Source organism: Arvicanthis niloticus, chromosome 22 (assembly GCF_011762505.2).
Source record: "Arvicanthis niloticus isolate mArvNil1 chromosome 22, mArvNil1.pat.X, whole genome shotgun sequence".
NCBI classification, from domain to species: domain Eukaryota; kingdom Metazoa; phylum Chordata; class Mammalia; order Rodentia; family Muridae; genus Arvicanthis; species Arvicanthis niloticus.
In genome coordinates this window covers 4,430,380-4,457,497 of record NC_133429.1, presented here as the reverse complement: position 1 = coordinate 4,457,497, position 27,118 = coordinate 4,430,380, and the positions used below count along the sequence as shown (strand labels likewise).

Sequence of the window (27,118 nt, the reverse complement as noted above, 5' to 3'; positions counted from 1 at the left end):
GGGTAGTGTTTTGGTTTTTGGATCAACCTGTATGTTAGCTACTTTTCTGTTGTGGTGATAAAAGAAGGGGTTTAGTTTGACTTATAGTGCCAAAGAGATGAGTTTATCATGGTGGGGAGAAATGACAGCAGTCAGCAGCTGTGTAGGCCAGAGTATGAAGCTGAGACGCTCACATACAAGAAGAGAGCAAAATAGAAAAGGCATGAGTCTTTAAACTCTCAAAGCTACCTCCAGTGACCTTTAACAATGACACATCTCCTAAGCTTCTCCCAAACAGTAGCCCCAGCTGGTACCAAGTGTTCAAATATCTGAACCCATGGGGGGAACATTCTCATTCAAACACTACTGCCTCTAATACACGTATATGAAGAAAGTTTGTGAAAGTCAGGCTTAAAGAAAGACTCACTCTTGTGGGGAAAGGATTTCTGCATGTGACAGTTAGGTGAGACTATTAAAATGGTCTACCTAGGTGACAATGTCACTTTGGTAAATATGAAGGTTGTTGGGATATTTTTACCTCCGGTGTTGGGGACTGGGGATAGCAGAGAATTACAGGTTCCCTGAGTTATATCCTATGTGCCCTTGTGTAGGGAGCCGCAGCGAGCGGTGACAACATTCACCATCACAAGATGGCGCTGCCATCCGGTGCTCCTACAAGTAAACAACTAAACTGCGCAAGTGCAAGTGGCGAAAGCGCGCCAAGTCACTGCCCATCCCCGGGCGTAATATGGGTGATGAGTGAACAGCCAATCAGAAGTGACGCCACTCTAGGGTGCATATAAGCAGTGCCTTTTCCAGGCTTGGGGTCTTCCACTTCAGCTGATACAAGAATAAAGCCTCGCTGTAGTAAGTACCCGAACACTGCCTCCCGTGTCTCTCTTGCGGGCGAGGGGACTTGGAAGTGGCGCGGAACACTCTTGGCCATTCCCTGAAGATCCACACTGGAGCTCTATTTCAGTGGTAAGTTTGCTCTTTGAACTTGGGCGTATGTGTGACCTTATAAGTGTGGGTTTCCCTTGTGATCCTGTATGATGAATACTTTTTTTTTTTGGTGTTGTTTGTTTGTTTGCTTGCTTGCTTTGTCAGCTTGATAACAAGCTAGGGTTCTCTGACAAGGGGGGAACTCAGTTGATAAAAGGCCACCATCAGATGTGCTGGTAGACAATTCTGTGGTGAGTATTGTCTTGATTGATGGCTGATGTGACAGGGCCCAGACTACTGTGGGTGGTGCCACGCCTGGGCAGGCAGCTGACACTTAAGAAAGGTAGCTGAATATGAACCTGGAAACAATTCAGAAAGCAGCATTCCTCCTTGGTCTCCACTTCAGTTCCAGGGTTCTACCACACACTCCTGCCTCAGCTTCTGCAGATGTCAGACCGCAGCATATAAGCTGACATAAACACTTTGTCCTTGAGTGACTTTTGTTCGATATTTTATCATAGCAACAGGGGAGCAATCTAGGACACCTTGAGGCTGAAAATGAATTTTGCCAAAAGACAAAAGTAATAAATGTATTACATATACTGCAGTCACAATGACTCCCTGAGAAGGATAAAAGGAAAAGAATTTGCACAAGACACACCAGGACCAAGTTGTCAGCACAAAGGGACAAAGGGCAGGGAATAAGAGACAAAGATGGATATAGAGGATAAGGAGAAAGGGGAGGAGAATAAAGAAGAGAGAGGTCAGGGATATTTGTCCTAGTGGGACAGAGGACTGCCTCCGAGGAGAGAGGAGAGAGGAGACCGACACAGCACATTGAAAAACAGCAGTTTATGAAAGTAAACGGGGAAAGCCCATGGTGGAATGAGTTGGCTAGTTTGACTGAGCATGTTAATTAGGTAAGCCAAAGGGGACCTTAGATCACTGGACTTCAATACTTTGACAGCTGGATCTTGGTAGTCAGTCTCAGGTAGAGGACATGACCAAATAAGGGAATAGACCCTGGTGGCTAGCATTAGGAATGTAATCTAACAGTTTATCAAGGCAGAGGGAATGGGGGAAAGGGTAAGGCCTGGCAGAGCCATGCTTGCCTTGCTTGGGCCTGCCAGAGCCTTCAAAGGGACCCCTATTGAACTGCTGACAGCTCATAACTGTCTTTATCAGCTATTGAAGTTCTTTAGTTGTAGCGGGATATTTTTCCCGAAAGTTGGGAGGAGCTAAGGTGGGAGGAGTAAGGAGAGGAAGAGGAGGAGCTAGAGAGGGCAGAGATGTAGGAGGATGAAGAGCCACACAGGTATGGAGAGCAGTCCTGGGTAACAACTTATATTTAGGTTAGCTAATTGGGAAACACCTCTAATTGTATGGGCATATTGTTATTGAACATTACCAGACATATAAAGCCTTTGATTAATCTTCAAGCATTAGAGTTTCATTCATACCGGGTACCACGTGGATGGCGGGATGGTCTGGGCAAAGCCCAGCCTTTCGGAGACATCGTAGAAGATTGGCAAAGCCATCTCCCACGCTGGTGTCTCATGGGGGGCAGGGCCAGTGTCTCTGGCTGGCCATTCCTAGCTGTGGCACGCATGTGGCCTCTGGCCTCTAAGCACAGAACCACAGACAGACGGGTATACATTTTAGCCACGAGAGCTAAATAAATAAGCCTCTGTTGAGGAGCAGTTACTGATTTAAGTATAAAGTTAAAATACAGGGATCATTTGCTTTTAGGAAAGATTTATAAATAGATTTGTCTGAGTCACGTGAAGATTATCGCCTGCGGTTTAGAACTTAGGGAAAATTGTCACTGGTTCTAGAGTAGAGAGTACAGTGTATAAAGTGGAAGCTGCTCTGGAGTACAGAGCCAGATAGATAGATGGTACAAATAAAAACCTGGTCTAGGCAGAGGGTCGAACAGAAAGATAGTGTAAATCAGGTGTATTCAGATGATATAAAAGGTTATTATTTTTCCCCCCGGGCCAAAAGGTGGCTAGTTTAATATCATTTCTCCTTTTCTAGTACATGCACAGAAAGCCTAGACAGCTGAGTGTGAGCACGTGCATGTATGTTTAGGAGCTTCAATGGCGGTGTATGTGGCTCCTGGAGGAACTTGGTAGCCCTCAGTATACAGCTTAAAGTGATGAATTAGTGACTCCATGGACGTCTTCATCTCTGCTCGTTTAAGTGGGGACACTTTGGCGTCATCAACCTTGATCTCCCCTGGAGGCATCTTGTTCAGACACTGTTCAATAATTCGCAGAGACTGGCGCATCTCCTCTACCCGACACTAGTACCTATCGTAGCAGTCCCCTCGAGAACCAACAGGAACATCAAACTCAACCCGGTCATAGACATCATAGGGCTGGGTCTTCCACAAGTCCCACTGGATGCCTGAACCCTGGAGCATCACCCCACTGAATCCGTAGTTAAGTGTGTCTTCTGCTGATATAACCCCAATGTCGACTGTCCTGTTTCGCCAGATTCTATTGTTGGTCAGCATCTCCTCCACCTCATCAATCCGAAGAGAGAAGTTCTTGGAAAATTCATAAATGTCATCCATAAGTCCAAGAGGTAGGTCCTGGTGCACCCCTCCTGGTCAGATATAAGCAGCATGCATCCGGGCTCCAGACACCCACTCATAGAACTCAAACATCTTCTTTCTTTCTTCAAACATCCAAAAGAACGGAGTCATAGCACCAATGTCCAGGGCGTGTGTGGTAACATCCATGATATGGTTTAAAATCCGTGTGATCTCTCCAAAGAGCACGCGGATCCACTGTGCCCAGGGAGGAGGCTGGATGTTTAGCAACTTCTCCACAGCTATGGAATAGGCCTGTTCATTACACATCATGGATACATAGTCCAACCGGTCAAAGTATGGAAGGGCCTGCCGATAGGTCTTGTGCTCAATGAGCTTCTCCGTGCCTTGGTGCAGGAGCCCGATGTGAGGGTCACATTTCCTCACCATCTCTCCACTCAATTCTCTCAGGATTCCATGGGCTGCTGGGTGCTGGGGCCCAAAGTTCAGGGTCATATTGGTCACCACATTTTCCTTCAAAATGTCCACATCATTCCAAGGAGGAGGTTTCCAGTAGGCTGTTTCCTTGGAGGGGTACATGACAGCTCCCACAAACTGCTCTGCCCATTCTATATCTGGTTGCCACTGCCGAGCACCTCTGCTGGGCTGACTCGGCAAGCAGATCCCAGACCTGGGCCGCAGCACCTGGCCTCCGACACTGCGGAGGCAGCAAAGCGCCCTCAGGGCCGCCATCTTTACCGGGCTGCTGATACAAAAAGTTATATTGCCTCACAGGAGACTCGGGTTCTGTCTAACACGGGCCCCATGGGAATCCTGGGTTTATTTCCTGCTTGGCAAAATAAGAAAGGCCTAAGAATAGGCACATACAGTATTTTAGTTATTAAATTGATTTTATTTTCAAGATGGGTGTGATTTTCAGTTTTGTGATTATATTTTTCCTCTGGGAAAGAGGTCAATATAAAGGTTTTTCTGGTTACTGGCTCAAGGATATACTGTTTTGGGAACAGTTTTGTCTGTGTGTTTTCAGAAGAGATGGCTAAGATATTTCTACCTCCCAGAATTATATGGATTAGACATGAGGCAGGCCTCCAGAAGACTAGATTCCAGAATTCAAACAAAAAAAATTATCTTGATACCAAAATTTGTTTTGAGAATTGTATATTGCAGAATACACAGCCTTGGTGTATCTACTCATCAAGCAAGCTGGGCAGACCTGCTCAAACCTCTGATGTCCTGGAATTTCAGCTGGATGCAGTGAAGACACAGACATCAGAGGCTTATTAATTTACTCTTCCCCCTGCCCCTCTTCTAATATCTCAATGACCAAATTCAGCTTGAAGAAGTTAATGAAGAGTCGGCACCCCTATTCCCTGGGCTTGGGGACTGAGGTGGTTAATATTGGGCTTTCTAGGGAAAAGTAATGGTTTTGTTGAAACAGGGAGGAATAGCTAGGATTGATTGCATAGCAATAACCTATTATCCGTATAATTGAAAAAAAAAAAGACTTAGACTCAGTCCTTCTTTAATTTTTTTAACTGATCTGTCGCGAGCACTTATTCCCCAGACTGCCAGTTGGTTCTGACAGGAAGTGCCCTTGGGGTAGACAATAATGCAACGAGCAGCCATCGAACTGGTTTTCTAATATTTAATTCCACACTCAGGGTCACACACAATTCTTGCGGTTGAGGAGCGGACCTCCTCTTCCACTGTCACACACAGACAAAATAATGTAACTGCTGTGGCTAATATTCCTAACAGAAGGATAGATAACATGTCATTACACAACCTGACCAGCGCGTCTCAGGCTCGGGCTCCTGTGTCTCAGGATCACCTCTTTGCATTCAGTGAGTCTTGCTCCGCTGGCATGGGCCAGTTCTCTGGGCCCACGGATGGTCAGTTGGTGGTTTGTGTCTCGTTCGTTCACTCGTCAGGCTGAGTGGAGTCCAGACTGGTGTGGAGTTCACAGGCAGGTCATTTTGGACTGACTTTCCTTCTCTGGTCAGGGTTCTTATACTCTATCCTACCCTTATCCATCCTTAACACTTTACTGCAAACGTCACACTTCTTAATCTATGTGCATGGCTCGTCAGCTGGTTATCTCCTTGGCATTCGGCTGGTTTTTATCTCTCCTAGCCTGGTTGTCAGCTGTCTCTACAGCTGCCGCCTTACATGTTCGCTACACTGATCTGAGATGGTTAGCCTGTGAGTTAAGGGCCTATAGCAAATTCATGACTCTGAGTTTACTGTTAGGGTGTTTTCTAGATTTTAATTAGAAATAGCTGAGTTAATGGACAACAGTCCAGATTGCTTTACATAGATAGTTGTTTTTTTTTTTTTTTTTTTTTAAACATCTGAAGTCCATAGAATTGATGTTATAAACATTCCTATATAAATGTTCATTTTGGTTAGAGACCTGTCTGCTCCTGACAGCTTCCCTGTCTTGGATTCTAAGAAGAAATTGAGCATCTTTGGAGTTACTCTAGTTGTGGTGAGACAGCCACTATGCAAGAATTGCTTCTTTTCATCTACAGACAAATTACTGTCCAGAAAAGGACACACTTGCAGAATAGTCGACTGATTATATCTGCCAAGACAGAGTGATCAGCCCCTGAAAATTCTGCATCACTAGGTCTGTCAGATGATCTTGGGCCAGAAGGCTGAAGACCAAATGCTCCACTGTTTTGGAGTAAAGGAACTGTCCAGGTGTTCAGAGGTCTCTATAAATTGGCTAAGTTTTAGAAGCCACGCTTTGTGCTTTCCATAATTTCAGTTAATTCAGTCATTCTGGATTTCTGACAGGGTTGAAGACTTGTAGTCTCATAGCCAGCCCAGGCTATTTACTTTGGGAGAGCAGATTTGAGAGGATGGTTTTCAGATGACATTCATTCTAAAGCCAGGACATTAGCCAGGTTCAGAACTAAGTCTTTTAGTTAGGAGAGATGACAGAGGTTCTGTTTAGGTAACAGAAATGATGGGCTGGGATTCAGGTCTATCTTGTTTCTTACTGATATAAATTGGTATAGTTGTTGCTCTAAATTGGTATAGTTGTTGCTCTAATTGTATTTTCTTCTCGTTTCAGACCAGTGGCTGGGTGAGGGGATAGCAGCCCGGAGGTGTCAAGGCAAGGTCAGCAGGCGGTCCATTCTTCTTAGCTCCTGTAGCAGACTGTAGGGCACCAAGGCCAGCAATGCAGTGCCTCCTAGGTCCTATTGTTTTGGTCTACTGTGGTAAATGCCTCACAGGCCTGCTCAAGGCTGTGGGGGAAGGGCACAAGAAAGTTTTTTTTTTAATTTTAACAGAAAGGGTGATTTGTAGAGGGATATTTTTCCTGCAAGTTGGGAGGAGCTAAGGTGGGAGGAGTAAGGAAAAGATGAGGAAGAGGGGAAGAAGAGGAGGAGCTAGGGGAGAGAGCACCAGAGAGAGGGGAACATGGAAGCAGGTGTGTGCCTGTCTCTAGCAGTCAAAGGTTATTGGTATATCTAGGTTGGGTATTGAGTTACACCTCTGATTATATGGGCATCTTGTTACTGAGCATTACCAAATATATAAAGCCTTTGGATAATCTAAGCATTAGAGTCTCATTCCTACCGGGCCTGCATGGATGGCGGGATGGTCTGGACACTGCCCAGCCTTGTAGAGACAGCATGAAAGATTGGCAGAGGGATCTCTTATGCTGGCTACTCATGGGTGGCAGGGCGGGTGTCTCTGGCTGCCTGATCGGACGGCCCGAGCTGAGCAGCGCAGGTACACTGCCGATCCTGGCCTCGGGCCTAGACTTGTCGGGAACATGGAGGCTGATTAAGAAAAGCCAGATTGAATGCGCCTTTTTAAATATCTCCCATTACATTTAGTTTTATCTCATGGACTATTCCTGTAGGGACTGTGTTTGCAGAGCAGAGGCTAGATTTCAAAACATTCACTGTCTCTCTTGTGAGTGGCATGTGGGCTCAAGGGCCATGTATTATTTGGATGGTAAGTTGTAAATGTTTGCATATGACACCAGAAGTCATTGGGTCAAGTTAAGTAATCAGTATCTCACCATTAAAGTGTGAACGGTTTTGCTTTCCTTTTTGTCTCCACAAATTCCACTAACTCCATACCTTGATAACTGTATTTATTGACTTGTATGTTTGAATTTAATTAGTTAAAAATGGAGAGATTTGAGAAATTATGTGTAGGAAATGAATGACTTCTCTGTCAACCTAATAAATTGAATTGAACCAAGTTTATAGTTTTTTTTTTAAAGGCAGGTTTATTGGGGCAGCTCTCATGCAGGTTCACCAACCTCACAGAAGCGAGTCACAAGGCTGGGTTAGAGTAGGGCCTTTTTAAAGGGGATTGAGGGGAGTTGTGATGCAGTTGTGAGGTATTGGGGTTATAGCTTTATTTGGTGAGTTTAGGGCCCTGTAGGTGGGTCATAAGTCACTTTGAAATCTGGAAACAGGAGCCGGCTTTGTCCAGTGCTTTTCATGGGATTATGCAAGCACTAGCACCTGGTCAGAGGAGAAGGACAGGAACCTCTTGGCCCAGACCATCTTGCCTTGTCCCCAAACATCCAGCCTAAGAAGAAAGCCTTGGGCCTGGGCCTCATTTCAAATCCCTGAGATGTGTGGCCCTCAGTGTTACAGGCATGGACTTGACTCTGGAGGGCAGCAATTGACTCTCCAGAGGCTCAAGGCCTTTTACAATGAGTTGTACAAGAGATTATTTATTAAAGGAGAAATACAGAGGACCTCAGGGGTGTGCCAGATCTTTTTGTGGCCCAGTGACAAGAAAAGGAAAGGGACTAAGTAACCTTTATTATTATAATGATTATTATTATTATTGTTATTATCATGAACTTACCTTTATTTTATGTATTTTGGTGTTTTGCCTGACATGTCTGTGTAAAGGTGTTGGTTCTCCTGGAACTGCAGTTACAGACAGTGGTGAGCTACCATAATGGTGCTGGGAATAGAGCCAGGCTCCTCTGGAAGAGCAGCCAGTGCTCTTGACCACTAAGCCAGTCTCCAGTACCGGATATATGACATTTTAATGTCACATGTTGTCTCCATGGGCACTGAGTGTGGAAATCCCTGAACACACCTGTGACTCTTCTTTGAGGAAGAGGAAGCAGGAATTGCCTGGAGTGTTAAGAGAAGTGTCAGTCAAGCAGGAAAGTCAGAGCCAGTTTTGCTTATGGATCAGTTTTGCTTATGATCTTTCCTTGTAGGCAGGGCCAGTGTGGCTGTAGAGGAAGAAGCTGGCTCAGCAGGGGAGTCTGGTGCTTTTTCAAGTATGGGGTGCATATCCAGCCCTTTAGCCTTTAGGAGCAGGTATGGCTGCATGTGCTTGTAACCTCAGCACTGGAAGGAAGATATAATGAGACACCAAGAGCTTGCTGGCCCAGCCATCCTATCTAAAGTAGCAAGCTTCTAAGTCAATGAGAGACTGTCTAAACTAATAAGATAGAGCCCAGCAGAGGAGGCCAGCATTCTGTTTTGGCCTCTGAGTGCTTATACACAGATGCATACACTCACACACTCACAGGAGTGAACTATACCACATACTTGTCTAGATGTGGTCCCACCATTGACCCATCGTTGTCTGGTGTTGGTTACATCCTGTCAGTGATCTAATATGTTGTTAGAACTCTCTGAAATATCTTTCAGGGACATAAGTCCCCCTTGGGTGGTGTTCTTTCCTTCTCCTAGAATGAGATTTCTATTCCTCTGGAGGCCATTGTTTCAGTAGCCTGATAGATTGAGAGACAGGAGAGTCTCAAATGTCTCTCATTAGAGCAGTGGTTCTCAGCCTTCTTAATGCTGTGATCCCTTAATACACTTCCTCTTGTTGCGATGACCCTAGCCATAAAATGATTTTTGTTGCTACTTCATGATGGTAATCTAGCTACTGTTATGAGTCATAATGTAAATATCTGATATGCAGGATACCTAATATGTGACTCCTGAGAAAAGGTACATTTGACCTCCAAAGGGGTCTGACCCACAGGTCGAGAACCACCTTGTCAGAGTCTTTTCACTTCTGCCAACTTACATGAGGGGCATTGAAGTGGAAACATTTAGTCTCTTCGGAAAGTTAGTTATGTCAAATGATGTTTTGCTGTGTAGGACCATGAAAGGCAGCTGGTTTTTGGTTGAGCTAAGGTTGGAAACCCTGGTGAGCCAGAGGGGTAAGTGAAGTGTTTTGCCTGGTTCCCTGACACTAGGAACTGACATGAGGCCGCAGCCCTCCATAGATTTGTGGTCATTACTCACGTAAAGACAATGCCCCCAAGACCCTCCACAGGTAGAGGACATGACTTGTGGTCACATAGGCTCAAGACATATCACCATTTTAATGAGGTACCTAAAGGCCTGCTGAAGGGCCGAGCCAGTTAAGCTCTCCTTCCCAGACACTCCTCCCTGAGAACAGCATTTGACTCAGGACCACCCTGAGAAAACAGAGTAGGGTTTTACTCATCACCATTCTCCGCCAGGACAATAAACGCCTTAAAACCATGGACTGTCTCTTTTCATTGGCATCTGCCATGGGGAGCAATGGAGTAGGCCTTCCCCTAAAGAGCCACGTCTAATCTCCCTCAGAAGACCTCGAAGCACTTCCAGTCATGACCACCAACCCAAGCCAGCTGCCCTCCGACCAAGCCAAGGACTCCTCCTGGAGGGACCCAGCTGGAGCTCTTCCCCCCTTAGCCCATGAGCCCCCATTCCATTCTCAGCTCTTTCGCAGGCCCCAAGGGCTCCTGGGTACCCAAGAGCCTGAGAACCAGATGGCCTTGGCCTTCCTGCAGGCTCAGGGACCCCTGAGCCAGCTCTGGCTGCCCCACTGACCTTAGACTGTGCTTGCCAACCCCCAGGAGTGGTGTCCTGCTGCTTCACATAGCCCAACACCTGCCTGGCATGGGGTAAGCACAGTCAAACTTACCACATCCCGCCTCCCCTCCATAACCCAACTTTGCTAGAGCACACAGGTAAAAGGATGCCTTGCTAAAGCAGACACATGAAAGAATGTTTTCCTGAAGCAGACACAGGTAAAAGGATGTTTTGATATAGCAGACACATGAAAGGACAAGTGATGGAGGAATATAAATCTGACTCCACAGACAGCGGAAGAGGAGCATGAAGCATTGGTTTGGTTTGCTCCATCTTGCTAGTCTTTGCTAACGACATGCATGTACTGGTTTGCCTTACATAGATAGCATTGTTGAGCTTGTTATGCCCAGATTGTGAGACCCCAAAGACCACCAGGACTCAACTCCGATGCAATTCACACAAGGGTTTATTCAGCACAAGTTCGAGCTCAGGATGCAAACCTCCCTGATGCAGCAAGTTAGGAGAGTGACCCCAAGGTCTAGTGGAAGGGGTTTTTAAAGGGAAAAAGAGGGAGCAGGGGTTTCTTCTAAGCCTTGGTGTTACATGATTGGGAAAGAGGTTTATGGGGAAGTGAATTTTTAAAATTATTGGTTTGTTTAGGCACTGAGGCTGCAAATGGCTCTGGCCTGACCATCGGAGAACATCTGGTCATTAATTAACTGCTGCTATGGAAGAGGAGTCATCAGCACCGATTGTGGCATTTCCAGAAACAGTGCTATGTGGCTCCCAAGTGCGATTTAGGTGGGAGGATCAATAGGGTTGTTAGGAAGCCTTATCTCCAGAGTGCAGAAAAGAATGCAGTAGGACTGGTGACTCCCTGCAGCTGCAGCTGGCTGGATACTTCACCTTGGGACCTGGTTCTTTGTTTAAACTTACATTTCAGGGCCTCTGCTTAGGTCTCTCAAGCTCAACTTGTGGTAACACTGCCATTGAGAGAAACCCACCCCAGAACTGCTCATGAGGTTCCTGCAGCAACTTGCTGCTTCTGAGGCCTCGCCTCAGACTGGTTGGTGTTTATGATTGGTGTCTGCCTGGCAAGAGGACTCAACTGTAGGTGCCAGTTCATGCCTGGTGTTTGCCTGCCTAGAGGACTTGTCTGCAACTGCTAAGTCATATTTGGTGTTTGCTATGGGACTGAACTGCTGTCAAAGAAGATTGAGCTTGTCCCCAAAAGAACTGTTGCTGAACAGATCCATTTCCCGTACATCCTAATAACTTTTCTCTTCCATCTGGGAGGTGGGCTAGAGGAGAGGTTGAACCCTTATTAAAAGTAGGTTGCAAAAAATTTATGCCTACAGAGCATTGTTAAGATTTAGAGATGAGAGGGAAGTGCTAAAAGCTCAAAGTTGTAAAATGTGTTGGTGGGGACTGAGCATGGTCTGTTCTTGCCCTTCTTCATTGGGGTGTCTTTAGGAAAACATTTCTCTTTCTGGCTTTAAGGAAGCACAGTTTATTTACTGTCTTTGACAAGACATCATAATTTTTAAATTACATTTATGTATGTGTGTGAGCCAAAGTAACTGTGCAGCCGTAAAACAACCCAGGAGGACTCAGTTTGTTTCTGCCCATCCTGTGGGTTCTGGAGATTGATGGGAGTTACTCAGAGTTCGGCCCAAGTGCTTTCACCCACTGAGCTATCATTTTGCTTTTGCTTTTGTTTCTCTATGTAACATTAGCTGGCTTTGAACTCACTGCAGATCAGGCTGGTCTTAAACTCAGAAATCCACCTGCCTCTGCCTCCTGAGTGCTGGAGTTAAAGGCCTATACCACCAAGCCTGGCTTACATTGAGCTATCTTGATGTCTCTTGACAAGATATCTTTTGGAAAACAGCTTTATCAACAGTGTCAAAGATTTCCTGATTTACTCTATCAGCAGCAATGGCAAACTAGACCCTGAAAATATAAGGACTTTATTTTCCCGTACTTTCCTCCCATGTCACCATAATTTTCCTTCTTACTTCTGCGTCTTGATCCTAAAGAAATGTTTAGGATTCTACCCTTACAAATAGATTAATGCTTTAATGGTTTGATGGGCTGTTTTAAAAAATGGTGTGGCTCTAAAAGCCATTTTGGTTGGGTCTCTCTCTTGCATCCCCTTGCTCTGAGACCCTGGGACTCAGGACTCAGCCAACAAAAAACTTAGATGAGATTGTTGAGCCAAAATGAACTTGTATGACTTAACTCAGACACCTAGAATTGGCTATGCCGAGTAGATGGCGTCGTGGATCTGAGAGTTTATTTCTCACACATTTAGAAAACTTAGTGGGGAAGGAAGTATGCCTTGGGAAAAAGGAAGGGACTAGAGTCTCCGTAGGTCCCATGGAAGAGGAGCCCCCCAGGCCCATGCGCCATTTTGGTGGTACCAGGAGACGTGGAGCAGTCAGGTATAGAGTGATGCTGAGGACTCAGAAGGGGACTGAGATCCAGTGCTGGTCGTGCCACGTTGTGATTCAAGAGTCCTGCTTCAGGACAGCAACTCCAGGAGAGCAATTCTGTAGCCTTAGGAAATGGCCTCAAAACTGAAGCGGCATCAAGGAAATCCTTCCATTACAGGGTCGGATGCAGCCAGTTGCCACAATCTCTCTTAGTGTCTTACACCTCCGCTGTCCCTTCCCCCCCACCCTCTGACCCCACTCCACCCTGACTCCCAGTGCTCCCCATCTCCAGCCTTTCAGACCCTCAGTGTCCCACTGGGTTCCTGAGGTCAAAAGGGTCCCAGGACAACAAAGGCTAAGACAGTGACCGACAAGGAGTGTCTGCTAAGAATAACTTGGGTCCTACCCTTGGTGTCAGGTAAAACAGCGCCACACTCTGCTCCTCCTCCTGCTGGAACTCCTGATTGGACGATTTCCATAACACTCTTATTGGCTCTTGGTCTACCACACTCATGTGAGTGGACAAAGAACCCATTAACTGGGTGAGTGAGACCTACAGGGCTCTCAGCCCTTCTCAACATACTTAGGCTTCTTCCCAGAATTGAGAACTTGTCCGTTCTGGAGACAATTGCATTTCGGCCAGAGTTGCTCCTGAATCGACTCTTCCTGCTTCTTACTGTACTTAGTGTATTCATCCTGCTGCAGTGTCTTGGACATCTTGTCAGAAATGTGCCAGGGAAGCAGCAGATTTCTAGAGACATCCTCTGACCCCAGAAAAGGATGGGCATGTGGTCTCCTACCAGCTACATAGTAACAGAAAGCAAGGCTTGATGTTGGAGATCAGGAATTTGGGGTTAAAGATGCCAAGGCTTCCTCCAACCTCTCCAACAACTTGTTTCTTTAGCCAACAGAATTCAAGCCAACAATGGACTACAATAGGTAGATGGAAACAGGAGCTAGAATGCTTACAGAATTATTCTGTAAGCAAGAGGGAAGAGAACAAACCCACTTACAACTTCACTCAAGGCTGCAAGTGTGGGAAAACGTAAACAAAATGTACTGATTTTTTTTCTATCAAAGGGTTAAATCAGATAAAATTCTATTTAAAATAACTACAGAGAAGCCACTTGGTAGAAATAGCAACTCTTCCGGGGTCAGCACTTCTTGAAATCAAAGTTGTCTGTGCTCAAGATTGCATTCTGCCTTAACAACTGGACATTTAAATCATGAGGCTGGAGAGATGGTTCAGTGGTTAAGCACACTGGTTGTTTTTCCAGAGGTCCAGAGTTTAATTCCCAGCAACCACATGGTGGCTCACAACCATCTGTAATGGGATCTGATGCCTTCTTTTAGTGTATCTGAAGACAGCTAATATATACATATACATACATATACATACATATACATACATACACAATTACATGTATATATAAACCAATCATGTAAGAATCTGAGCTCTGACCACTCAGAGTGAAGCACAGGATCCCTTTATGTTGGGAATAAAAATTCAGCAGGAGCAGGCTTTCTGTTTCATTTGGCATGGCCACACACCTTTCTGCTAAAGTGAAATTTTTTGCCTTGACAAATTGCTTTCATGAGACTCCTGAGCTTTTTTTTTTCTTCTTAAATACCATCTATGGACTGCAGGAGCCACCGGAGGACAATGGACACTCTGTGGCTAGAAATATGTATAGCTGGTGTCACGGCTGTAGGAAGGAGGAGAATACTGAGGGAAGCAGCAGTGGGGACCAGGCCTCCAGGGCAGCTGTGTCTGAGGCTGAGTCTCTGGTGGCTCTGCTGGGTGATGCCCTGGTCCCGCTGGGTGGAGCTGAGCCAGCAGGCTGGGAGACACAGCACTAGCTATCACTGAACATGCACTGCTATGGTCCCCTCTGGGCAGCTGGACTCCCACAGCGCTGGGTCTCCATGGCCTGGGGGGTGTCTGGGGCTTATTGTGGTAATACTAAGGACTGGAGTTCTTGAGCAAGCAGAGCCATGGGCTGTAGTGACTCCGGGTCCTGAGCATGTTATGTCAGAAACATATTGGCACATCTGTATCCTCCCACAATGGCAGTAACTTTTGAAATAATGTATGCATTCACAAGGGACTTAGGCTTGGTTATCTGCAGTTGGCCAAGCAAGCCGGATTTTGTCCCTAATTAGAAAGTGACAAATGCAGGTACCGTTATTTCTATTTTTCCTCCTACTTTTCTTCCTTCTCTTTCTCCTCCTTTTCGGTTTGTTTTTATTGTTGTTTTTGTTTGTTTGTTTGTTTGTTTTTGAGATAGGGTCTCTCTATGTGGCCATGGTTGTCCTAAAACTCCCTTATGTATACCCAACTGGCCTTGAACTAACAGAAACTAGCTTGCCTCTGCCTTCCAAATGCTGATATTAAAGACACGTACCATCATGTTTACATCCCAGGAAGTGTAAGTTGACTGTGTCTTTTGATGCTCCATCCAAGCATAACTCGGTGTCTCCAACTCCGACCTGTCATATGTCTAGTCATTTCCTCAACCAAGGCCATGGGTTTTTTGATTTTGTGTATCTTGTTTTTAATCTGGAGTTGCAAAAGTTTTGGCCACCCTGGTCTTGTTTTTAAAGCATTTATTCTGCATACAGGATCTCTTGATATCATGTGTATTGCAATCATTTTTTATTCTGCTTTGCTGTTTTTATCTTAGCACCTTTAATGTTTTTGTTTTAGGGTGTAGTATTGCTGTCCAGTCAAGGCTGACCTAGAGCTTGCTATGCCATTGAAGTTGGATTTGAATTCACCATCTGTGGTGACTTGAATGCTAAATGTTCCCCATAGTCTCTAACATTTGAATACTTGATCCCCAACTAGTGGTGCTATTTGTGTAGGTTTAGAAGTAAGACCTTACTACAGAAATTATGCCATTGGGGCAGGCTTTGAGAGTTTAAATACTCTTGCCCTTTCTTGTCTGCTCTCTCTGCTTCCTGCTTGTGGTCAAGATGCGAGCCTTCAGCTTCTGCTGCTGCCACCATGCCTGCTGTTTGCTGCCATACCACCCCACCATGACACAGACTCGTATGGTTTGGAACTGTAGGCTCAAATAATGCTCTTCCTCCTGTAAGTTGACTTGGTCATGGTGTTTTTATCACAGAAATACAAAAGCAACCAATACACCATTCTTCTGTTTTTGTCTCCTAAGTGCTAGTATTGTAAGCATGTGTCACCATTACTGGCTCATACTTCTCTTAATGTTCATACACTAATTTGGTCTATTTATGTAAAACATAACTCTTACTTCACAAGAAATAAGAGCTTGTTTATTCTACAGCCAAGTATGACACAGATTCAGGGTACCACAAATACCATATTCTGGTGTAATAATAGTTTCACAAAGTTTTCCCAGATATAGAACAAAAAAAATTACAAATCAAGGCTTTTAAAAAATAAATTTGATGGAAGCATTGGGTAGGCAGGTTACAGCAAAGCAGAGAAATCCTAGCTATTGGTTTCAGAAGTTACTGGATCACATACTTAGTAAGTTTACTCTTTTCATAGTGTGGCTCCAGGAGATTGAACTCAGGTGGTCAGGCTTGGCAGCATGTGCTTTTGCCTGCTGATCCATCTCACCAGCCCTAGATATATATTTTTTAATGTAATTGTATCTTCTGGTGACTTCACTTCATAACTGCATCCATTTCTTATTGGGTATTCTATTTTAGAAGTAAACTCTTACCATAAAGACTCTCTCTCTCTCTCTCTCTCTCTCTCTCTCTCTCTCTCTCTCTCTCTCTCTCTCTCTCACTCTCACACACTCTCTCTCTCCCTCCCTCCCTCTCCTCCTCTCCTTTCTTACATACAAAGGCTAATTGATGATGTCTTTTTTTCTTGACAATTTTTCAGCCCTTTCTTTCTTCGAATCTGGTTCTTTCCTCTTCCTTTCTTTCCCCTCTTCCCATCTTCTCCTCTGCTCGCCTCCTCTCTCTTCCCTCTCTTCTTCCTCCCCTCTCGTAGCCACACATACAAACATTCACCAAGTGTGACTCCCCACCTCGCCCCCTCACTCCTTCCATTAGCATCCACAGATCTCAAGCTTCTGTGCATTTGCTTATCCATAGCCCAGAGTAGCCTAGCAATGATTACTCTCCTGCCCAGACCTCTTAGGTGCTGAAATCACTGGCATGAACCATTATTCCAAGTCGGACTGTGACTTTTAACACTTTTCTTTAGACTTCCTGTTTTAAGATGTGGTTTGATTGTCATTATTAGAGTACAGGGGAATGGAATGTATGCTTCCCAGTACATAACAGTTTATCCTTACTTGACATATATAGACACTGTGATTTCTGTCTCTGTTGAATCACACCTATTCTATCATGAATCAATTTTCTGGTAATGCTGACTCACTGAATACTGATTTCATTTCAGCAATGGGTTTGTTCGACCTGTCTTAATAGTATACTGGCCTGAATAGTGTAGTTTCAAAGTATTTTTGTTAGGCAAGCTATCACTTTCTTATTCAAAGTTTTTTAAAATGTTGTTACACATTCAGTGTGCTACAAAGTCTGGTAAAGTTCTTTACATTATTTACTAGTTAGAGGTTTGTTTTACTTAGGTATGAGAGATGACATGGTGGTGTCATTAAAAGTCTTCAAAGAATGTGTTTCATTGTTGTCCCGGACTGCTCTGCCCCATGCTTGGGGGCCAAAATGTCCCAGCCCAAGTTGCAGCTCTGGTCCGTGGGTCAGGGTCTAGCAAGAGAGAGAGTGGGGGAAGAAGGGGAAGAGATGCAAAGAATGGAGATAAACCAGAGGGTCTGATCAAGTCTCGTTTCTTGTTTATTATCTCCCCTCTTGCAAGGAAATCCTGGGTATTTATAAGCACAAGCGGGGGAACACAACTGAAGACTCTTTACCATGTGTGCCTTGCAGCTGGGGGCACTAAACAGCAAAACAAGATATGTGGGAAAAACAAGATGTTTATCAGAGTGTGCTCAGCTGTTGTAGGCTGTTGAAAAACATGTCTCTTGTCAGGGCATATGGCTCGAGATGGCTGCAAAGTTGATAGCTGCTTTCTGCTAGGAGTCGGCTCCCAACACATTGTCAGTTGACATTCATTAGTAAAAGTGTGATATTTACTTAATACCACACTAGTACTATTCATTTTACTTAAGAATGGTCTATAAGGAACCAGCTGCATGCTTCTAAATGTTCTCTTGTAGTGCAACCACAGGCAATGCAGTCAGGTCTCTAACAGCTTGTGACAGGAGTTATTCAATAGGAACTATCAAGCCAGTGTCACCATCTTGAGAATATATTGAGGCCAGGCATGGTGGTGTACTTACAGGGCAGAACCAGGTGGCTTTCTGTGAGTTCAAGCCTAGCCTTTACACAGTGAGGTCCAGACCAACCAAAGCTACATAGAAAGGCCCTGTCTTTAAAAAAAAGAAAAGAAAAAAAGAGAAAGAAAGAAAGAAAGAAAGAAAGAAAAGAAAAGAAAAGAAAAGAAAAGAAACCCAGATGTTGGGTCTCAGCCACCCCCTGACAACCACATGAAACTATTGCAGTGATTCTAAGAATCAGGTTATAAAAGTTGCATAACAGTCGACACCCGCTGTTTGGGAAGGCCATATAGTTCTTTACTCTGGAAAAATCCCTCCCAAAAGCATTCCCAAGATACCAGAATGTGGGGAGCCGACAGAAAGCGGCTATCATCCGTGCAGCCATCTTGAGCCATATACCCTGACAAGAGACTTGTTTACAATAGCTTACAACAGCTGAGCACACTCTGATAACATCTTGTTTTAAATACCCAGGATCTTCCCTTGGGTGTATGAGACTTAAAGGTGTGATTTAGAGATAAGACCTAAGAGCATGACTTAAAGGCGTGACTTAAAGGCGTGGCTTAGAAGTGAGACATATAAAAGGCGAGAGGCAGACAGAAGAAATTATTAGGTATTAGGCACTTGGCACTTGGAGGAAGAACTTGGAATTAGACAGTAGGCACTTGAGACTCAAGACAGGAACTAGGAATTAGACACTTGTACTTGGATGAGACTCGAGAATAGAACTTGGAACTTGGGAGCACTAGGGACTAGGAACTAGGGACTAGGAACTCAAGACTTGGGACTTGGACTAGGAAGAGAGACTGAAGAATAAATGGGATTGAATCGCACTCTGTCTGGTCTCCATTCTTTGAGTCTGTCCTCACTCTCTCTCTTGCTGAACCCCAACCCTAGGACTGGAGCAGCTTGGGGCAGTGCAGGCTCTAACAATTTAGCCCCCAAGGCTTTTGGCAGTGCAGGTTCCAACATTGATAGAGAAGTCCCCGACATTTTGGCCCCCAAACATGGGGCAGTGCGGTTCTTTACATTTTTGGCGCCTAACATGGGGCAACTCGGACCAAAATACCAGAAGTAAAAATTTTTCTCTTGCATTTTAAGCATGAAGGCTCAGGACATCTAGAGTCAACTCTCTTGTAGGAATGTAATTGGAATTTGTTATGAGAATTTTTAGAGACTCGGTGTATAAGAGAAGTTAACACAATCTATCAGCACAAGAGAATTGTCCTACATTGTTGTAGATTTGTCAAATAGCTCCAGTCTACTGTCAGAAAAAGTATAATGACCAAGACAGAACTCGACACGTGGAACACAGTGTCATGTCACCTCTTATGAGTTAAGCCTGCATCTCTAATAGTGTGATGCTCATCCTTTTATATATTTAGGAGTGTGGCTGTCAAATTCACTTTGGAGGAGTGGGCTATGTTGGATCCGTTCCAAAGGAACTCTAAAGTGATGTAATGCCAGAACAATCAGGACCATGGCTTCTATAGGTAAATATGTCATTATCCCATACTTAACCAATCAGAGAACAGTGTTTCTTTGCTGTTGTATAAACTGGGGTGTGGGGACGAAATATTTGATTGAATATATCTGGCAGAGTCACTTTATATCATAAATATAGCTAGAATGTTAATATTTTTGTTATGCAGTAATTCATAATAATTTCTCTGGTTCTATATTTTAGGAAACAAAGTGGGACACCAAACATAAAAAAAGTACCAAACCGCCTGAGAAACTAAGATAATCTGTACTCCAATGAGACCGAAGACTACCTCAAGAATCTTGATGTGACAAAAATGCTTTTAAAGAATCAAAAGATAGAAACATATTCAATCTTCAAAGTGACTTAATCTTAGAAATTTTCTTTAAAACGTCATACATGTTGATCAGTACTAATTTCAATTATTCCCATAACGCAAACAACTATAAAATTATGGTGCCAGACATGATGGGTTTTGCAGATAGCTTTGCTATGCTGCCTTAACTCTGGGAACAGATTGTGCTACTAGCCCCCACCTGGCTTCCCTTGAATCCATGGATAAAACACACACACACAGTTGCTCAATTTCAACTTGCCTTTGGCACAATTGCTGGGTGCTACTATCTCCTGCCTGGAAAAGTATGCCCTTATCAATATTCTTATCTGTTTCCCTGCCCTAAATTTCTAATTTTCCAGTTACATCTAGCCCCTGCTAAACATCCCTGGCCACTCCATTTCCAGATCTCACATGGCTGATCAACTTTTTTCCATCAGAAGCCTGGGGAACTCTCCTCTCCTCCCTTGAGTCTGTCTGCTTGCCTCTAGGGACCAGGAAGTCCCGCCTATCCCTTCCACCCAGCAATTGATCCATGGCTTCTTTACTGACAGATCAAGAACCAATTGGGGAACAGAACCTTAGCCCTGCCCCACAGATGGGTTGTTTGTTTGTTTTGAGACTGGATCTCAGGATGTATACCTGCCTTGCCTGGAACTCACTATATAGAACAGACTGGACTTAAAGTCACAAAGATCCATCTGTCTCTGCCTTGAAAGTATTAGGATTCAATTTGTGAATACCAAATCCAGTAGAAAGTGATACTTTTTAAAATCATATTTGTATATACAGATTTCACTCCCAGCACAGTACTCACAGATTGAATTATCTACAGAATCTGGATATAAGGATTATATGAAAAATAAATTTCCTGGGGCTTGAAAAATTGTTTAGTGGTAAAGAGTGCTGCTACTCTTATAGAATACTTAGCTTCAGTTTCCAGCAAGCACTCAAACTAGTATTGTGGATCAAAGAGTAACTAACTGTATGTATATAAATGTGGCATAGGCTTTCAGTGTTTGCCAGCATGGAGGGAGTGTTATACAGTCATGCATGAGGGTCGTTGTTAGTATAGTTGTCCTCAGTCTGTGGGCAAGCAGTCAGTCTAGAGATGCTCAAAGATCTCCATAGGGAAGAGAATTGACAGTTCTTCTTCTGATGGGTGATTAATAAACAAAATCTTAAGCTAGATGTGGTGGTACACACCTTGAATCCCAGCACTTGGGAGGCAGAGGCAGATGGATCCCTGAGTTTGAGGCCAGCCTGGTCTACAGTGTGAGTTCCGGGACAGCCAGGACTACACAGAGAAACCCTGTCTTAACCCCTCCCCCTCCAAATAAATTTAACAAAATCTTTCATTTTTTAAAAATAGAAATGTTGGAGAAAACCTGAACGTGAAGAAGATAATATGGAGAAATAAGTCCTTCTTGCCTAACTGTGTACCTGTTATGTCACAAAGGACACAAAACCTACGAGTGTCAGCAACATGAAGGAGAAAGTGTAAGCAACTTGGGAACACCTCTTTATATCCTCAGTACAATTAGAAGCACGAAAGTGCACGTACTGGGGAGACACCTAAAAATCATATCCGTAATGAAGACTTTGTCTCAGTACTGGTCACCATCATGAGCTCATTCACAGTGGAAGAAAAGACCACGAATGTAAGCCACATTGTAAAGTGTTCATTTCTTCCAATCCCTTTAACGTCAGCTACATCACAGTGGAGAGAAGTCTACGTATGTAAGCAATGTAGGAGAGTATTTATTCATTACAGTTCCCTTTGATGCCACAAAGCAACACACAGTGGGAAGAAAGCATGTGCATGTGAGTTATGTGGGAGAGCCTTTACTTCTAATGACATTATAATACGTGAATGAATTCACACCGGAGAGAAACCCTATGTGTGTACCCAGTGTGGGAAATCCTTCACTTTTCACAAAGCCTTTTACGAATGTAAAATAATTCACCATGGAGGAACCTTAAAATAGAATTGGGGAAGGCTTTATTAACTGCTAATAGCACTCATAAGAATATACATGGAGAGAAAAACTGTGAGCAGAAGCATCTGGGGACACTGCTCAGTTCAATCCACCCATGGATGGAGAGCATGTTTGTCGAGAAGACTCATACATACAGAAGTCTTCTGTTGGCACACATGTGTAACACAGCCTGGATGAAATCCTCTGATTGTTAAAACCACAAGAAAACCAAGATTAGTAGCCAACAGCATCAGTCCTGAGAAAGTTCTTCATATGTTTAATAAAATAACAGAAAGTCATAGGAAGATCTTAACATGAATTATCTTTTTAGAATGCTCCAGAAAATATCCAGTCTGAAAAAAAATGAACCAAAATTGTCAATATATTGTGTTTATCCGGAACATGTAAGGTAGTCTTTTCCTTTAGTTTTTAGAAAGGGTTACGCTTTGTAGCCCAAGCTGCTATTGGAGTGATTGTCCTCCCACTTCTGATTTTTGAATATTTGCATTAAGGATGTCTGTTTTGACACGTAGTACCTGTAGCTCAGAGTAGGTCTCTAGACTGTATATTTCTAATTTTAGCTCTAGAAAATAAGTGTGAACTGTGTAAGAGAAGAGAGATATTGTTTAATCCTAGAGATAGACACCAGTAAGAACTATATCTAAAAAATAACCAGAAGGACAGAAAATTACTATACTAATGGGATGTAACATTATTAGGTTGGTTAAAACAATAGTATATGAGCTTAGTGGGTGGTGTGTTTTTATATCAAATCATGTGGGTCTTCTATTTTCATTTTAAATTGGTTAACTGTCAACAGTGAGTTATAATATATCAGTAGGCATATGTGGTATCTTTAAACCACTGTAGCTAATGGGACTTTGAAAATTATATTTTGTGACTATTGGGATTTGGGGCAAAGCTATAGTTCAGTTGGAAGCATGCTTGTCTAGCATTCATGAAGTTCTGGGTTTGATCCCCTGGACTGCATAGATCAGGCATGTTGGCATATACTTGTTTGTTTTTTAAAGATTTGTTTATTTTCTATTTATATGAGTACACTGCAACTGTCTTCAGACACACACTAGAAGAGTGCATCAGGTCCCATTACAGATGCTTGTGAGCCACCAAGTGGTTGCTGGGAATTGAACTCAGGACCTATGGAAGAGCAGTCAGTGCTCTTAATCACAGTACTTGGGCAAGAAGATCAGAAGTCCAAGGTTATCTTTTGTTACACAGTGAGTTTAAGGTCAGCCTTGTATCCATAAGCCCCTGTCTTTTTTAAAATTATCATTCATCTTCATGAAGATAGTTTAAAAAATTATTACACTTTTGTGTATGTTTATTTTCTGCCCTGATGTTTCCTGTAAAGTCATATTTGTCTGTTGAGAGTTCGAACCGCTTTCAAATTATTAAATGTTGATTTTCCAATCTACTCAAAAGTTAGACATAAATATCCCATTGTCATCTCAATGAGAGATGATTTATAAGTTTATGGGATTGGAGAGATGGCTCAGTAGGAGCACTTGCTGCTCTTGCAGAGGAACTGAGTTCAGTTCCCAGCACCTGAACACTGTTACTGCCTGCAATTCTAGCTCCAGGAAACCTGAGAGCCTCTCCTGGACTACCCAGGCACCTGAACTCACATGGGCCCATACACATATACAATCCCAGCTACATATAAATTAAACATATAAATTATATGTTTAAAAGTTTGCTAGCTCAATTGTTAGTACTTCTTAGTTCCACGCTGAGACTCATTACTGCACTGGTGAGATTGCTTAGCAGGTACAGACACTTGCAGTTAAGCCTGATGATTTCAGTCCCTGTGGTTCACATGGTGGAAGGAGAGAACCACATCCCTCAAGTCATCCTGTGACTTCCACACACATGCTGTGGCATGAGTGTCCCCTTCCCCAAAACGATTAGGAAATAAATAAAATTGCATTTTACTTTTGAAATTATAATACACATACAGTCTTGGAATTTTTTCATTTAAATTTTGCTGTTCCTGCATACACTTTTTTATGTCTTTTATTCTGGTGGTAATTTCTCCTTTTGTCACTGTAGTGAAACATCCTGGCATTAGTACCTCCTGCCAAAAGCTGATTCAGTAGTCTGGGTTCATCTTAAGCTAGTAAATGAATATCAATGTATTTCTTAAAACATGTTGTATAGTGTCCACATACAGACATGCTGCTTGACTCCTCTTTAGAGATGGCAAATAAAACCCATGGTAAGGTGAAAATACAGCAGAAAGCTTACTTCCTGTTAGTGAACATCAACCTTAGACTAGCGCATATGGATCATTCTCAGGCCAAGTACATATCCTGAGATTTGGAGGAACTAGTTTTTTCTTCTATATTCTTTCTTTCTTCTTTAAGTGTGTGTGTGTGTGTGTGTGTGTGTGTGTGTGAACATTCAATCATATGCCACAGCAAATGTGTGGGACTCAGAGGACAACTTTCAGAAGTCACTCTCATTATTAAACCATGTTACGGCAGGGATTTTCTTGATTCTACCATGCTGCGTCCTCCAGGCTGGCAAGCCCATGAGCTTCTGGGTGGCTCACCTGTCTTACCTCACATCTCATTGGGATTACAGATATGTGCCACCTCATGTGCAGCTTTACTATCCAGTGTCCATCAGTATCTTATCCAGTGTACGCCTATGTAGTGTAGTTTTGTATTACCCACCTTTGCTCTGGGAAGCGAGCGACTACACTACCAGGCCTCTCCTGGCTTCCCTTAAATCCTCCCATAAAAGACACACACACACACACAGTTGTTCATTTTCAACTTGCATTCTTAGCACAATTGCTGGGTGCTACTATCCCCTGCCTAGAAAAGCATGCCATTAACAATATTTTATCTCCGCTCCTCCCACTTGCCCTAAACTTCAGTGGAATCTCGTTGCTGCTAAACATCTCTGACCACACACCTATGGGAGCAGCCACGGCCCACTGCTCCTCCCGAGACCTTACATGGTTGCCTGGTTCTCCTCTCTTCAAAGCATGACGAATTCCCTCTCCCTTTTCTTGTGTCCCCATTTCCTCCTGAGACCCAGAAGTCTTGCCTGTACCTTCCTCCCGACATTTGTCCCATGGCTTTCTTTACTGACAGATCAAGAACCAACTGGGGCACAAGACCTTACCACAACCATCCCCTACATGCCTATGGTTTTTTTTTTTCTTTTACTGAAAAGAAGTTTCTTTAAGTAACCAATTGTGAGATGTAACTTCAGAAATAAACAAACGTATTGGTTATTATAAAGAGACTTAAGCATGTCTCTATCTTTTAGGAAGCCCATACTTAAAACTATTTTTTCTGCAATACTGCTCTTTATACTACCTCCCTATATAAATATATTCTTTAAAAATTTCTCCTTAATAAACTCCAAATCTGCTTTATACTGATTCACACTGAAGTTAGTGTGTGCGTGTGTGTATGTGTGTGTGTGTGTGTGTGTGTGTGTGTGTGTGTGTGTGTGTGGTGAAGTCACAACCCCATTTTTACCTGTGTAGAAGTCTCTGGAAGGAACTCATCAGGTGGCTAGAGGTGGCAGCATGCAGCTTTGTCTCTGTCTCATCCTGCCTTATTGCCACTGCTGCTAAATGGTAAATCTGAATGGAAGCTCTCCCAAATATCTGTACCATTGTTTACAAATCTACAAGGTTGACTCTAGAATTTCCATGATAGTGGAGGGTCACAGGTTTGTATTTAAATTATCTTAGGCTATCTTTAACCTGCCTAATAACTAGCCTTGGAGCCAGGTGTATGGCTCAGTGAACAAAAGTACCTGCCACCAAGGCTGAGAACCTGAGTTCAAGCCCTAGGAGCCACATTGTGAAAAGAACGAACTGACTTTCACATGTGTCCCTCCCCCCACTTACACCCCCCCACACACACCCTCTCTTCCCCCAAGTCTTTCTCTCCACTTTCTTTTGTCCCCAGATCCAACCCCTCCTCCCCTCAGAAAAGAGCAGGCCTCTCAGGTATATCAACCAAACAAAGCCTAGCAAGTTACAATAAGACCAGGCACATGCCATCACATCAAGGCTGGATGAGACAACGCAGTAGGAGGAAAAGGGTCCCACAAAAGAGTCAGGAACAGCCCTCACTCCCACTGTTAGGATTCCCACAAGAACACCAAACTACTTAGCCAGAACACCTCCTGTTTCTTCTTTTAAATATTGGAGAACATGAGATAGAATCAAGAATCACTGTTCTCTAGAGGAAACTCGACTGTTCTGAATTAATAGCCAAGCAGAGCCAGTGGAAAGAGAAACTTAGTGAATCTTTCTCTACCATTGCACTAACTTGTCTCTGTCCCAGTAGAATTTAGTAATGAATGTATTTTCATGATATTAATCAATGTGAGAGAGGATATCGTTGCCACTATTCATCATTATTCACTATTCATCGTTATTCACTATTCATCATTATTCATTGCCAAGTTCTGAGCAATGGCATGTTGTGGCCTCTTCAATCCGAAAAGCCTTCCATTTGGTCTTCTTGTGGGAAACCTACTTCTCTACAATCTAATTAAGCCCTTCACTTGGTATTTCTGCTTGCTCCCTCTGTCACAGCAATGTTCAACTATACTGACTACACACGTGTGAAGAATCTCCACCTCCAAAGGATAACTCACCTTTGAGTTTATAGTAACTAGATCTAAATGACACACCTAACAGGAGTGTAAGGGGAGGTTTTTGATTTGTCAGTAAAGAAAGCAGGGGGCCAATTGCTGGGTGGAAGGTATGGGGGGGGACTTTTGGGTCTCAGGAGGAAAAGGAGATGCAGGGAAGGAGGGAAGGACTTTTCTGCCATGCTTTGGAGGAAGAACAGCAATTATGTAAGGTCTGGGGGCGGCGGAGGGAATTAACTAGGATCTGTAGCCTTTGCTACAGGCAGGTGACCAAACATGTTTGACAGGAGCTAGGTGGGACTTTAGGGCAGGTGGAGAGACAGAGATAATAAATTGGTAAGGGCACACTTTTCCAGGTAGGAGATAGTAACACCCATCAATTGTGCCTAGAAGGCAAATTGTAAAGGAATTAACTCTCTCTCTCTCTCTCTCTCTCTCTCTCTCTCTCTCTCTCTCTCTCTCTCTCTCTCTCTCTCTCTCTCTCTTTCCCTCCCTCCTTCCCTCCTTCCCTCCCTCCCTCCCTCTCCCTCTCTCCCTTGCCTCTCTCTCTCTCTGTGTTTTATCCGCAGATTCAAGGATCTCAGGTGGGAGCTGGTGGAGCAATCACCTCCTGGAGCTAAAGGCACATAAAGAGA

General features: G+C 43.7%; 1 protein-coding gene and 1 pseudogene across 2 annotated transcripts in view; one reads left to right on the top strand and one right to left on the bottom strand.

The window, feature by feature from the left end:
• Nucleotides 1–27,118, top strand: part of LOC143435938 (uncharacterized) — a 77,849-nt gene extending 50,731 nt beyond the window's left edge. The window contains exons 5-7 of one of the 2 annotated variants that reach the window (XR_013106237.1): nucleotides 19,426–19,533; nucleotides 19,728–21,357; nucleotides 27,053–27,118. Coding sequence is in view for 1 of the 2 variants with exons in the window: in XM_076919695.1 (XP_076775810.1) it covers nucleotides 591–610 (20 nt within the window). In the remaining variant the exon portion in view is untranslated. Of the gene's footprint in view, nucleotides 1–590; nucleotides 952–19,425; nucleotides 19,534–19,727; nucleotides 21,358–27,052 lie in introns of those variants that run through there. The other variant, XM_076919695.1, reaches the window with a different exon arrangement.
• On the bottom strand, nucleotides 2,975–4,225 carry LOC143436458 (NADH dehydrogenase [ubiquinone] iron-sulfur protein 2, mitochondrial pseudogene; annotated as a pseudogene).